This window comes from Gavia stellata, unplaced genomic scaffold (assembly GCF_030936135.1).
Source record: "Gavia stellata isolate bGavSte3 unplaced genomic scaffold, bGavSte3.hap2 HAP2_SCAFFOLD_59, whole genome shotgun sequence".
Classification (NCBI taxonomy): Eukaryota; Metazoa; Chordata; class Aves; order Gaviiformes; family Gaviidae; genus Gavia; species Gavia stellata.
The window spans coordinates 566,230-581,406 of NW_026776859.1; the positions used below are offsets into that span (position 1 = coordinate 566,230).

Genomic DNA, 15,177 nt, shown 5'->3' on the forward strand with positions numbered 1-15,177 from the left:
CTTGAACAGGTCCCCATACCCAGAGCAGGAACATGTCCAACAGCAGCTCCACCACCCAGTTCCTCCTCCTGGCACTCGCAGACACGCGGGAGCTGCAGCTCTTGCACTTCTGGCTCTTCCTGGGCATCTACCTGGCTGCCCTCCTGGGCAACGGCCTCATCATCACCGCCGTAGCCTGTGACCACCACCTCCACACCCCCATGTACTTCTTCCTCCTCAACCTCTCCCTCCTCGACCTGGGGTTTATCTCCACCACTCTCCCCAAAGCTCTGTCCAATTCCCTGTGGGACACCAGGGCCATCTCCTACCAAGGGTGTGTGGCCCAGCTCTTTTTCTTTTTCTTCTTTATTTCTGCTGAGTATTTTCTTCTCACCGTCATGGCCTATGACCGCTACGTTGCCATCTGCAAACCCCTGCACTACGGGACCCTCCTGGGCAGCAGAGCTTGTGTCCACATAGCAGCAGCTGCCTGGGGCAGTGGGTTTCTCAATTCTCTCCTGCACACGGCCAATACATTTTCATTACCACTCTGCAAGGGCAATGCCGTGGACCAGTTCTTCTGCGAAATCCCCCAGATCCTCAAGCTCTCCTGCTCACACTCCGAATTCAGGGAAGTTGGATTTCTTGTGTTTAGTGCCTGTTTAGCAATTGGGTGTTTTGCTTCCATCGTGCTGTCCTATGTGCAGATCTTCAGGGCTGTGCTGAGGATCCCCTCTGAGCAGCGACGGCACAAAGCCTTTTCCACGTGCCTCCCTCACCTGGCCGTGGTCTCCATGTATATCAGCACTGGCATGTTTGCCTACCTGAAGTGCCACTCCATCTCCTTCCCTGGTCTGAACCTGGTGTTGGCAGTGCTGTACTCGGTGGTGCCTCCAGCAGTGAACCCCCTCATCTACAGCATGAGGAACCAGGAGCTCAAGGATGCCCTATGGAAACTGGCCACATGGATGCTTACCAACAATAACCTGCCTCCCCTTCTCTTCACATTTTTCCTTGTTTATCTTAGGCCATGAGTCTGCTTTTTTTCTTTTGTGATAACCCTACTTCTGTAGAATTTTCTCAGTTTATGCTAGTTCTTTTGAGGCTTGATCCTGTTGTGGCTCACCCTCGCACTACACTGTCAAATATGACCTGTCCAAGAGCAGCTCTTCAATAAAAGGTCATCTCCCAAGAGCAGTGCTTGGAGCCTGGGCTGTCCTCCAAAGTCACTGCCAATAAAATGTCCAAGGAATTGGTCTTTTAGAGAGTCTCTTCTCCTTCTGTTCTCAATGTTTTTGGGGTAAAGCTCATCGTACATTTGGGTTCCATTGGACCAAATGTTCTGGTTTTAAAAGCTCTTCTTGGTGTCCAGTGGCAGTGGAGTTGGTGCCTGAGCTCCCCTTTATCTCCTCAGGCTGCTTCATGAATGTCAGGACTCATGGCATTTAGCAGACTCTCTGGAAATTAATTTGGAGGGGTCAGGAGAGGACGGGCACCAGCCATGTGCCCTGGGGTCAGGAGTCAATGGAGACACAGAAGGTGAAACACCCTCAGAGGTGAAGTCCCCTAAAAGCAGAGCACTAAATTGAGGTATCCGCGAACAAGAACTCTGCAGTGCCATGGCAGTCAGTGGGGAGCCAGCAGGCACAGGGAGGGAAGACTGGAGAGGTGCAGGAGCTGCCTGAGCACCCCCAGGGCCAGGACTGTTGTGCTGCCCTGGGGAGTGGGGCTGGTGGGAGCAGAGGAGGGGGCAAATTCGGTCAGGGTTGGGGATCACCTACAATATGAATTCAGGAGAGCCAGAGAGTGCCTAGCCTCTGTTTCCACATTCCCTTGGGGCCACCACCAGCCCTGGGGCTGATGGGGAGGCTGAGACCCCTCTCTGCCCCCCAGGACCTGCTGTGCCCTTCAGAGGGTCTTGGGGCTGTGGGGTCAGTGCCCAGAGCTCTGCAGCGACTGTGGTGGGCACTGCCGTGGGGTCAGCCCAGACTGGTCTGCTGTGCTTGGTATGACTGGGGAGAGGGCAGGGGTTGTGGGGAGAGTTGGGGTGGGACTGAGGTGGGCTGGGAAGAGCCTGGGAGAGGAAAACGCCAGTGTAGAGCTCAGCTGTGTGAGTGTGCAGGGTGGGGGCACACAGCAGTGTGCTCACCGTGCAGAGCCAGGTGTCATGGTGAAGGAAGAAAGGCACCAAAGGTGCGGAAGAGAGGGGCCTCATCTGTGCCACGTTCCCTGGACACCCTGGGGAAGCTGCCCCAGCAAAATTGTACCAGATCGATCCCACACACTGGCCATTTCCTTGTCTGGTCATACACCCCAGCCCTGTCGAGGGACCTTATCTGCATGGTCATCTCTGTCCTCCTCTGGGGCTCAGTGATACCCAACTCCACTGCCATTCTTAATAAAAAGGGAACCAGTTTCCTACTGACACTCGTTACACACAAGTCTCAGAGCTCTTGCCACAGCTGGTCTCTCAGCCAAGCCCATTCTCAGACAGCCCCAGCTAGGCCAGGTGCTCATGGCCTTGTCCTGACAAATACTGAACATCTCCATGGATTGAGATCCCACCAACTAGCCTGGGTCCTTCCTTCAGTGTTTTGCTCTGAAGTATTTCTCAAAAGCCAGCTCTCTTGGCCTCTCCTTGTCCAAAATGTGCTCAAGGCCCCAGCCATCCTTCTGGCCTCTGCAGGACTCGCTCCAGTCTGTCAGGGTCTTTCTTGTGCAGGGAAGCCTCAATCTGGATGCAGCAGTCCTGATGCACTCCTGCGGTGGTGGGTTGTTGCTAGCAGCAGCCACAACAGTACCCAGCGGCTCAGTCATTCTCCTGACTCAAAAGGACAATGGAAGAAAGAAAATAAACCAGAAATGCTCACAATTCCTCCCAGGCTCAAACTCCTCCATTGTTCTCAATTCATCTACCCGGCCCAAGCCCAAGAGGCACAGGGGGGATGGTGAAGAGGGGGTTAACAGTCAGTACAGAACATCTCTGCCCCTCCTTCCACCTCACACTTATCCCCTCCTCCAGCATGGGTCTTCTCCATCGCATCCCACCATATTTGCAGTCAAGGCTATGTGGTGTTCATTTCTTTCTCTCTTACTTTTCTCCTTTATACTCACAGAATCACAGAAATGTTAAGATTGGAAGGGACATCTGGAGATCATCTAGTCCAAACCCCCAGCTGAGGCAGGGTCAGCTAGAGCAGGGTGCTCAGCACCTTATCTAGGTGGGTTTGGAATATCTCCATGGATGGAAACTCCACAACTTCTCCGGGCAACCTGTTCTAGTGAGTGACAGCCCTCAGAGCCAAAAAGTGTTTTCTTGGGCTCAGATGGAATTAATACATTAAGAAGATCCCTCCACGCCTTTTCTTCTCCAGACTGAACAGTCCCACATCTCACAGCCTTTCCTTCTATGAAAGACGCTCCAGTCCCTTAAACCAGCTTAACGGCCCTTTGCTGGACTTGCTTTAGTAGGTCCAGTTTCCTGTAATGGGGAGCCCAGCACTGGACACCGCACTCCAGATGTGGCCTCACCAGTGCTGACAGGAGAGGAAGGGTCACCTCCCTCCATCTGCCAGCAATGCTTTCCGTAATGCAGCCCAGGAGGCTCTTGGCCTTTGCCGCAGGGGTGCACTGATGGCTCGTGATCAGCTGCTTCTCCTCTGGCACCCCAAGGTGCTTCTCTGCAGAGCTGCTCTCCAGCCGGTCGGCCCCCAGCATGATGTCCACAGCGTGGCTGGATCACAGGCTGTCCTCCCCCTCGGACTTTCTCAGCAGCAGCAGCAGCAGCAGCTTCTCCTTCTTGGAGATGAGCTTCTCCTGTGCCACAGGGCCCGCGGTGCTGCAGAGTCACCTGGAGAGCAAAGCCCTCTCCTGCCGGGGCTGCACAGCCCAGGCCCGTTTCTCTCTGGCCTTGGGGACTGCAGCTTTTGCTCTCCTTGTGGGAACCTCCTTCATCAGTAAACCTCCCCATAGGGACTGGCAGGTCACTATGAGGTTCCCAAGCCCTTCCCTTCGGCAGGTTGAACAAGGCCCTTTCCCTCAGTTTCTCCTCCCAGGCAAGTGCGCCAGCCCCTGAGCATCTCGGTGACTCTCCACTGAACTCCCTCCCAGTTATACACATCTTCTTGCTTGCTGTGGTGGGTTGTCTCTGGCCGATTGCCCAGCAGCCACCCAGATGCTTACTCCCTCCTTCCCTTCGCCAGTGGAGGCCCAAAAATTACCACAGTGGTGTACAGGTGGTCTAGCGAGCGATGAGCATGGGGAGACAATCACTTCCCTCACTCTTTTGGCAAGGCTCCTCTTTATACGCTCCCGGACACTGCTGGCTGCCTTGGCTGCCAGGTCGCATGGTGGGATCGTGTTTTGCCTTCTGTCTCCCAGCACCACCAGGGCCTTTTCTGCAGAGCTACCCCCCAGCAAGGCAATCCGCAAGGCCCTGCAACTGCAGGGCATTAGTCTATCCAAGATGCAGGATCTGGCCTTTGTCCTTCTTGTAGCTCATGAAGTTCCTGACAGGACAGTCCTTCTGCCTGTCACGTTTCCCCTGAATGGCATCCCTAGACCACAGGAATGGTCCTCCCATTCAGTGCCATCGACAAATGTGGTGAGAGTTGCCTCCTCCGGGTCATGGATGTTAAACTGCACAGGGTCAGGAGAGTCCCCTGTGCTGCCCCACAATGCCCCAGCATGTCCCAGTGGCCTCCAGGTAGGGTATGACCCCTTCACCACTGCGCGCTCTCAGCCTCATCAGCCAACTGGTGTTTTGCCCATCTGTTGGTCTCCCCGTCCAGAATGTCATGGCCTAACTTGGGTAGAAGAACGTTGAGGGAGACCATGCCAAGAGTTTTGCTGAAGCTGAGGGAAACGACATCCGCTTTTTATCTCCTCACGCACAACTGCAGGCTATCAGGTCGATGAGGCATAATTTACCCTTGGGAAGTCCGTGTTGACAGTTACCCTCTTTTAGGTGCCCAGAATTGTCACCCACGAGGACTCTAGTCGATGGCACACTCCTCACCAAAGTGAGCTTGTACAGCCCGTGGTTCCCGGGGTTGCCCTTTTGGATTCCTTCAAAGCTGGGTGCAACATTGGCTTGTTCTCTCTCACAAGAGACCTCTGCCAATCCCATGACCTTTCAAAAGTGTGTTTCCAAAGAAATAGCAATCTTCCCCTCTAACGTCACTACCACTATTCTGCCTGTGATACCACATACTTAATTTCTCTACTCTTTCATGTATCTGCATCGGTCCAGGATACAATGACCATTTCTAAAGTCATCTCTTCAGATGCAGACTGGCTGGGCAAAGTCCAGTTCCATTATTCTCCAGTTTTCTCCTTCCTTTATTCTTTGTTCATTCAGATACCTCTCACCTCAGCTGCTGCTTTGAGCTTCAGGGAGTAAAAGCTTACGTGTCTTTCAACAGTCTAATTGTCTCCTTAGGCAACTCTTTAATTGTCTTTATATCTACCTTTTTGCACCTACCTACCTGAAATATTTCTCATAAGATTATCCCCTGAAGAAAGGCAACCTCATTCGGGACAGCTTGTACTCCGCATATGGTGGAGGAGTGTGTTTTATTGTTTATGAAACTTTACCGCGCTTTGCTTGTCTTTGCTTGCAAATAGGAAAAATTCTCCTGTGCCTGTGTGCCGCCAGTTCTCTAAGGAAAGCAGGCGGGAGATGGTGCAAAGGAGCTGTAGCTTCCAGCTGCAGACTTTGGTGCAGAAGTCTGATGTAAGGAAAGGTGATGCAAGTCCCAGGGGGAGAATGAGAGAAATGGTGGGGTTGGGGAGGTGAGGAGCAAGGTTGTCCATACTGTGACAGACCTCAGGGAACCACTTGTCCAGACCTCCTGAGGAGACACCCTAGATCACTACCACTTGGAGAATGCTGTTATAAACTCTTCTCTAAACTAAAAAGTAATGAAATATTGCCTTTAAAATAAAAAATAACCCTTTATTCATTTCATGAAGCAGAAAGGCCAAACCCTGACCCCCAGGCCCTGGGAAGGCTGATCCTGCTACCCTCAAAGTTTCATCTCACTGGTCTTGGTGGCACAGGCAACTGCTATAGCCAAGAGGACAAAGACCTCCGTCCTGTTGGACCTTTCAGCCTTGATAGAGCCCTTGGCCATCTCTACTGCAGGCTGTCCTACACTGTCCCATGCCCGCACCTCTTTCCCTTCAGGCTGTTGACACCCTTCTTGTTTTCCCACCTGGCTCTCATCCCAGCATTTGTATACCTTCACTGATGTCTCTCTACTCTTGCTGGCTGTTCCTTGAAACACAAAGCCATGGGCTGATCCAGACTCCCTCTGGGTGACCTTCTGAACCACAAAGCTACCCTTTGAGTGAGACTTCTTTTTCCTCACCTCCAGTATGAACGTTCCAAGCTGCACCTTGTGGAGGTTTCCTTCTCTTCTCACTACCAAGAAAAGTTCTATCATTTCTGAAACCACCCTTCAAGCTCTTGCAGGCTACTACTGTAGCACCCTGAGTCCCCACTTCAGCAGGCTAAAGAAGCCCAGCACCTTCAGGCTCTCTACACAGGCTCCAAACTCCATCCTGGCAGATCGCCTCTGGAGCCTCTCCAGTTCCTCTTTGCCATCAGCAAACGTACCCTATATGCTGGCACAACAGGGCTCCAGCCCAAAGGGACCCGGACACACTTGGGGATTTGGTCAAAAAAACCCCCAAACCCTCCCGAAGATCGACAAGGAGAAGCGACAAGCTCTGCACCAGGGACAGAATAACCCTGTGCAGCAGTGTGGGCTGCGACCTGACTGGGTGAGGAGTGGTCTGAGCAAAAGGGCCTGGGCATGACAATGGATGCCATACTGTTGCAAATACTCTGATGTCTAAATGAACAAGATTTGATGATATAGAAAGGTTAAGTTTGATTAATAAATAAAACAGTAAAATACAAATGCCTAAGTTAGGATTGTTAAGTTTGAACCAATAACCATAGGAACCTCCCCAGGGAGTCACTGTTCCCTATTAAGGAACTAATCGTAATGGTCATGCAGGGAGGGAATTAGGAAGGCGAAAGCCCAGCTAGAGGTCAACCTGGCCACGGTCGTGAGGGACAACAAAAAAAGCTTCTATAAATACATTAACAGCAAAAAGAGGGCCAAGGAGGATCTCCATCCTCTACTGGATGCGGCGGGGAACGTTGTCACGAAGGATGAGGAAAAGGCTGAGGTACTTAATGCCTTCTTTGCCTCAGTCTTTAACAGCCACACCGGGTATCCTCAGGGTATCCGTCCCCCTGAGCTGGATGACAGGGATGGAGGGCAAAATAGGCTCCCCATGATCCAGGAGGAAGCAGTTAACGACCTGCTATGCCACCTGGACACTCATAAGTCTATGGGGCCTGATGGCATCCACCCAAGGGTGCTGAGGGAGCTGGCGGAGGAGCTTGCCAAGCCGCTCTCCATCATTTATCAACAGTCCTGGTCAACGGGGGAGGTCCGGATGACTGGAGGCTTGCCAACGTGACGCCCATCTACAAGAAGGGTCGGAAGGAGGATCCGGGGAACTACAGGCCTGTCAGCCTGACCTCGGTGCCGGGGAAGGTTATGGAGAGGCTCATCTTGAGGGCGCTCACGGGACACGTGCAGGTTACCCAAGGGATCAGGCCCAGCCAGCCCGGGTTCATGAAAGGCAGGTCCTGCTTGACCAACCTGATCTCCTTCTATGACCAGGTGACCCGCCTAGTGGATGAGGGGAAGGCTGTTGATGTTGTCTACCTGGACTTCAGCAAAGCCTTTGACACTGTTCCCCACAGTATTCTCCTAGAGAAGCTGGCGGCCCGTGGTTTAGACAGGTACACTCTTCGCTGGGTAAAAAACTGGCTGGATGGCCGAGCCCAGAGGGTTGTGGTGAATGGGGTGAAATCCAGCTGGCGGCTGGTCACAAGCGGAGTCCCCCAGGGCTCGGTTTTGGGACCGGTCTTGTTTAATGTCTTCATTGATGATCTGGATGAGGGGATAGAGTGCTCCCTCAGCAAGTTTGCAGACGACACCAAGTTGGGAGGGAGTGTTGATCTGCTTGAGGGTAGGAAGGCTCTGCAGAGGGATCTGGACAGGCTGGATCGATGGGCTGAGGCCAACCGGATGAAGTTCAATAAGGCCAAGTGCCGGGTTCTACACTTCGGCCACAACAACCCCAGGCAACGCTACAGGCTTGGGGATGAGTGGCTGGAAAGTTCCCCCGCAGAAAAGGACCTGGGGGTGTTGATCGACAGCCGGCTGAATATGAGCCAGCAGTGTGCCCAGGTGGCCAAGAAGGCCAACGGCATCCTGGCTTGTATCAGAAATGGTGTGGCCAGCAGGAGCAGGGAGGTGATCATGCCTATGTACTCGGCTCTGGTGAGGCCGCACCTCGAATACTGTGTTCAGTTTTGGGCCCCTCACTCCAAGAAGGACATTGAGGTGCTGGAGCGTGTCCAGAGAAGGGCGACGAAGCTGGTGAGGGGTCTGGAACACAAGTCTTATGAGGAGCGGCTGAGGGAGCTGGGGTTGTTTAGCCTGGAGAAGAGGAGGCTGAGGGGAGACCTTATCGCTCTCTACAACTACCTGAAAGGGGGTTGCAGAGAGGTGGGTGTTGGTCTCTTCTCCCAAGTGACTAGTGACAGGACTAGAGGAAATGGCCTCAAGTTGCGACAGGGGAGGTTCAGGCTAGACATTAGGAAAAAGTTCTTCACTGAGAGAGTGGTGAAACACTGGAATAGGCTGCCCAGGGAGGTGGTAGAGTCAGCCTCCCTGGAGGTATTCAAGGAGCGTGTGGATGTGGCATTGTGGGATGTAGCTTGATGGACATGGTGCTGTGTGGTGTTGGGTGGGTTGTGGCTTGTTATTGTTGTTGTGTGGCGTGGGTTTTGTGGTTGGTTTTTTTTTTTTTTTTTTTTTTTTTTTCCCCCAGGTTGGACTCGATGATCTTACAGGTCTTTTCCAACCGTACTGATTCTGTGATTCTGTGATTCTGTAACGAGATGGAACAATGAAGAATCAAATAGAGAAGTTTTGTTTGAGTCCCGTGACAATGTGACCTGATATGCACCGGTGATGCTGCCTGGAAAATTCCTTACCTTTCCCATCTTGATTCGGATATCAAGAATGCCAATCAATAGATATTAAAAGAAATAACCATGGATTATTTTAAGTATGGATATTGATAGAATGGTATAATCAAGAGAGCAATTAATGAGAAATTAAATTATGTATTTTGTGTGATGGTAACTAGGTATGATTTATCTGTGATTTAATTATAAACTAACTGTTGAACAATGTAGCATTGTGAATAGGTAGGATTTGGTGTCAAGAGAATGATAAGTTGTAGGCCTGGTCAGTAAACCAAGGAAAACTTAGGAAGATTCCAAGAATGGAATTTTGCAACTAAGCTGAGCCTGCGCAAAGATTGGGTTCAACTAGAGGACACCACGAGGAAGACTACGGACGACCACCAGAGGACCTTAGACCACCACCTCTGTACCTGGAGGCGCATGCGTCAGAAGCATTTGCATATATTAATGAGTTCTTGGAAATTGTATGACTCTGTTAATTGTTTCTTGGAAATACAATGAATATGTATACTTTGATTGAATGTAGCTTTTGTAGTGGAGAAACTAAGCACCCACACGTGGTGGAGTGATCCCCTGTGCGTCCAGCGCTGCAGTAAAGAAGTGCCTGCTCACCTACATACATTGTGTAGATGAGTTTTTGTATTACAGAATTGTAACATCGAGATCCTTTCCAAACCCAACTATTTTGGGATTCTGTGGTTCTGCACTGCCTGGCAGTGTTTCTGAGATCTTTTCTGTAGTATCCCCGCACCAGCTGGACTCCTGGTATCCCTTGGAGCAGAGCCTCCTTCTGAGGAGGATCTCCCTCACGTTGCAACCCTGAGGACAGGGTGGACCAGTGATGATAAATGGCAGCAATGCCTCAACATACAGCAGTGTCCCCTACCCCCGAGTCCATGTCCAGGCCCTTCTTCCTTGAGGCTTTGCATCAGAAGGGACATCTGGAGGTCTGCTCTGGGCAGGGAGAAGTTTACAGTTCGATCAGGCAGGTCAGTGCTTTCTCCAGCTGAGTTTTGAAAATCTCTATCATGGTGATGTATGTGTATATATATGCTGAAATAAGTGTATATCTATATGTGTATGAGTATATAGATGTACATGGGGTTTTTTCTTTCTTAACCTGATAAGAAATCCCCCTTACTGCTTCTTGTCTTTATGGTTTCTTGTCTTTTCCTTCTCCTTATGATCCCCAGCCAGATCATCACCCTTACATCACAACCTACTGTCCAAGCACAGCCTTGCTGGCACCCTCTGGAACCATGCAGGCAGGCTGTGGTGGCCAGATCCGAGCAAAGACGTGCCTTTCAGAAGGATTGTGGTAGTGAATGTGAGCTGATGCTGGGACAGAGCCAGTGGCCATGGGGGACAGCAGACAAGACCTCCAGCAGCTTCCCTTCAACCAAGGCAGGGAGCAATGTATCCAGCGGTGCTCCCGAGAGAGGATGGTGACACAGGAAAGGAGGCACCATGGGCTGCGGCAGAGGGAGCCAATGCTGGCCCTCGTGTCTTGGGCCTCCTGGCAAGTGGTGCCAGGGGCTGCAACCCCAAGGCACCCCCAAGCCTGCGAGCACTAGTGAGTCCGATCCTGACTGTGGGGAGCTGCTCTGGCTTCAGAGAGTCTGCTGGCAGAGCTGGAGCGGGTGGTGCTCACCCTGCACCGCCAGTGCGGTGAGTAGGGTGACAGCCCTGCCTGTCTGAGCCTATTTTGAGGGTAATTTTGGTGTCCTGGCAGTGTGGGAGCTTCCTGGAGCATCATGGCGCTTGTTCTCATCCCTGCACCAGCGCAGCTCTGCTGCCCCGCAGCCCAGCTGTGCAGGCATCAACAGGGCAGGGTGGGAAACCGTCCCCCTGGTATGGTCTGCCCAGTAGACCTCGGTGCCACATCCCTCTGCAGCCCTCCTGCTTTGGCAGCCCTCCCCAGCACTGGTCCCTCCCCAGACTTGGCCATATCCCATGCAGGGGTCCGTAGACGGCCCTGCTGTGGGCTCTGCCAGGGTCTGGGCCTGTGTGAGCCAGGCAAGGGCTGGATGTGCCCCCAGTGCAGGCGGAGCCGGTCACATTGAAATGATCAGCCCACACCTGGACCACGGTGAATGGCCAGGGCTGGAAATGGACGGTACAAAGGGTCAGGCTTGGGGGTGACTTTTGGGCCAGCGTAGGGGGTGGAGGGAGACTGTCTCAAGGGCAGGTGCTGGCCACAGGGACCGAGGGACAACAGGAACTCCCATGGTTGCGCTTCCTTCAGTGCAAGCCCTGACAAAGGTTCCCAGCCTCCCTTTCAATGCCACGCTTCAGGAGGGACGATGGCACGAAGGGGTGGGGCGTGAGGGACACCAATTCTTCCTCATCCACTTCCCAGGCCTCATGGAGCACCAGGACAGAAAGGACTTCTGGCTCTGCACTGTGAACATGTTTTAGGCTAACCAGAGTCTGGACGCTACCGCTGATGAGCGGAATGCCAGAATTTTTCTCCCCCAGGCAATTTCCAGGCCACAACAGCTGCCACCTCAACTTCCCCCACCTCTCCTCTGATGTGGCTGGACGGTTCCTGGCCCCCTCCCCATGTTTCCCGCAGGGTCCTGGGCTGGATGGGGATCACTACTGCTAATCCGCCTCCCTGGGGGTCTCTGGATGTGGCAGGTGCTTGAAGGGACTATGGTGCTTTTTGGAGGACAGGAGATGTGTTCATTTGTGCCTGAAGGACACATGAAGCACTTTCCAGTCTTCCTTTTTCATACCTGCTTGGTGCCCACTGCCTCTCCGGGGATTGCAGAGCCCTCGATTCCTCTAGAACCCTGGGTTCAGCACTTTCCTTTGGGTGACTCCATTTTGGGCGATCTCTCACTTCGTGGGGCTAAAATCACTGCCCACCCCAAGCACACGCTGCCCATGGAGATGCCCCAGGCAACTCCAGACTCCCGTCCGTAAGGACATCGCCTGCCATAGCTGGAAGCCCTGGGATAAGTCCCCCATGTGGGACAGCCCCACGTATGTACCTCAGTGACCATTCACCATCTCCACTGTAACTAGAAACGTAAATCCAAACCTTGGTCTCTAACAGGTCACCACATGACAGTGAGCTCTTTGCTCCTGAATCCATGGAGCAACAGGCCCTTTCTGGGGTGAGGTTGCTCATGTCCATCCTTGGCAACAGCTTTGGAAGACAAGGTGAGGCTTCAGGAACTGCACTGGGGAGAACCCATTTATTAAAGAGCTGCTGCAAGTGAGTCAGCACTGACCCATCATTAGACATACCTGTATACATGCAACAGGCAAGGCAGAGAAGATTCATTCCACAGGAGAAGTGACCCGAATCTAAAACGTTTTGTAGGAACGTAGTAACCACAAATAAAAACAGCAATAATGATAGTGATAATTATAAGGATAAAGATGATGAAAATTATAAATATAATTATAATGATGTTAATGATAATGAAACCCTTCACAAAGTATAGGCTTAGAATGCGTTCCCATGGGAGTCATTTGTGGATAGATGGGAAGTTTATGACTACCGAAAAAAGTCCTTGAAATCACTGTCCTCACAACACCCTTGAGCTCCTGGTTCCTCATGCTGTAGATGAAGGGGTTCACTGCTGGAGGCACCACCGAGTACAGCACTGCCACCACCAGATCCAGAGACTGGGAGGAGATGGAGGGGGGCTTGAAGTAGGCAAACATGCCGGTGCTGATAAACAGGGAGACCACAACCAGGTGAGGGAGGCACGTGGAAAAGGCTTTGTGCCGTCCCTGCTCAGAGGGGATCCTCAGCACAGCCCTGAAGATCTGCACATAGGACAGCATGATGCAAACAAAACACCCAAGGACTAAACAGACACTAACCACAAGAAGCCCAACTTCCCTGAGGTAGGATTGTGAGCAGGAGAGCTTGAGGATCTGGGGGATTTCGCAGAAGAACTGGTCCACAGCATTGCCCTTGCAGAGTGGTAATGAAAATGTATTGGCCGTGTGCAGCACAGCATAGAGAAACCCACTGCCCCAGACAGCTGCTGCCATGTGGACACAAGCTCTGCTGCCCAGGAGGGTCCCGTAGTGTAGGGGTTTGCAGATGGCAATGTAGCGGTCATAGGCCATGACGGTGAGAAGAAAATACTCTGCTGAAGCACAGAAAAAGAAAAAAAAGACCTGTGAAGCACATCCAGAGTAGGAGATGGCCCTGGTGTCCCAGAGGGAATTGGCCATGGCTTTGGGGAGAGTGGTGGAGATGGAGCCCAGGTCGAGGAGGGAGAGGTTGAGGAGGAAGAAGTACATGGGGGTGTGGAGGCGGTGGTCACAGGCTACGGCGGTGATGATGAGGCCGTTGCCCAGGAGGGCAGCCAGGTAGATGCCCAGGAAGAGCCAGAAGTGCAAGAGCTGCAGCTCCCGCGTGTCTGCGAATGCCAGGAGGAGGAACTGGGTGGTGGAGCTGCTGTTGGACATTTTCTTCCTCTGGGCAAGGGGCACTGTGCAATAAGGAATCGACAGTGACAAGTTAGGAGAAACTTCTCAGGACAATCCCATGCCATTTCTCATAGAAATCCCTGTCCCTGAGCTGAATGAGGGACAAGTCAGTTCATTCCCCAACCCTATCAACTGAATGACATACGGCCTCACAGTTTCAAATACAACTTGGTCACGTAGTTCCCTTGAAGACACCTCCATTGAAGGACCCCAGTCAGAGTTAGAAGAGAAGCTGACTTGCACCATCATGCCAGCCCTGAGAGCAAGAGCACAACGAGCAGGTGCGGAAAAAAGGAAGGCTACTGCTGTGCTCCAAAAAAATGAAGCAGGGACAGAAAGGCAGACAGGCATGCAGGGCAGCCTTCTCCTTACCCGGCTGTGCTCTCCACCTCACAGACACATGCACACATGCATATTCATTGCAGGACCCACGTCTTTCTCTTCTGGAGGTCCAGCTGTGGAGGAGGTAACGCATGCCCTGGACTGGGGGCAGAGGCTCTTCTGGGCGGGAGAAGAGACCGGGGGTTGCTCTGGGGGAGGCACCTGCTCTGCAGGGGATGGCAGGGAGGTGCCCAAATCTTTCCTCCCATGGCGTTTCTGGTAGCAGCTCCCTCTCACTCCCTGCCCATGTCTCTGCTGCCTGGAGCTGTCCCTGCCACCCGAGCTGTTTCTCTGTGCCCTCTTCTCCTCCCAGTCGCTGCTCACAGAGCCCATCCCACCCGCTGTGAGCTCAGCTCTGCCCTGAGATACCTCCTGGCAGGGAGGCACTGCCCAAGGGCATCTCTGGGTGGGCAGGGGCTAGGAAGCAGCTCAGACAAGTGCTATCAAGAACTGGGGTCTCAGTCCCTTCTCCAGAGAAGAGAAATAAATTCCAATCTCCCACTGCCCACCCAGCCCACCAACAGTGGGAAACTGAAAGCACAGATACCTTCCCTTTCAAGTAAATGCTGCCTCAATGTTCTTCTTCAAAAGGACACTCTGCAAATGCCCCGAGGCTTATCTGGAGCTGTGAGCAGCCCACGCAGCGCCCTATCTACAGCAGAAGCACCCTGCCCTGCCAGGGTTGCTCCTTCCACCCACAGCTTCTCCCCACAGCGCCGTGGGGAGCTCCCCGGGCAGGCTGAGTGCTGACCCTGGCAGACAGCAGCGTCCCTGCCCCAGCACACAGCCCCCGGGACACAGGGACCCTGCTCTGAAGGAGAGCCCTGGGCACCCCTGGCTGCACACCCACCTTCACAGCCCTGCAGCCATCCCAGGGAGAAGGCAGCGAACGTGCCCTGTCCTTCTGACGGTGCCGCAGGGAAGCCCTGCTCTGGAGCACTCATCCAACTGCCTTTAAGCTCTCTCAGCCTCCCAGGTCTCCCCTCGGTGCCTGCAGGCAGTGCCCTCAGCCCTGCTCCTGGGCAGAGCTGTCTCTCTGCAGCGCTGCCCGCTTGCCATCAGCTCCCTCCCTCCATCCCAGGAGCCCAGCCCAGCTCAGCAGCAGAGGACCAGCCCAAGGCGGCACTTTCTCTGCCCCCTCTGGGCTCCCTCCAGGTGTCCCTGGGGCTCCAGGGGAACCTGCCCTGAAACAGGCTGAAGGGATCACTCATCTTCCCTCCCGCAGCTGGGGAGAGGGACTTCTTTCCAGCTGTGACATTTCTCCTATCAGAGACACA

At 53.1% G+C, this 15,177-nt stretch overlaps 2 protein-coding genes across 2 annotated transcripts; one reads left to right on the plus strand and one right to left on the minus strand.

The window, feature by feature from the left end:
* Positions 1-200: 200 nt before the first annotated feature.
* LOC132321362 (olfactory receptor 14J1-like) lies at positions 201-1,013 on the plus strand. Its single transcript, XM_059834867.1, has one exon. The coding sequence runs from the start codon at positions 201-203 to the stop codon at positions 1,011-1,013; it is 813 nt and encodes a 270-aa protein (XP_059690850.1).
* An 11,471-nt stretch (positions 1,014-12,484) lies between these two features.
* LOC132321363 (olfactory receptor 14A16-like) lies at positions 12,485-13,498 on the minus strand. Its single transcript, XM_059834868.1, has one exon. The coding sequence runs from the start codon at positions 13,496-13,498 to the stop codon at positions 12,485-12,487; it is 1,014 nt and encodes a 337-aa protein (XP_059690851.1).
* Positions 13,499-15,177: the final 1,679 nt, after the last annotated feature.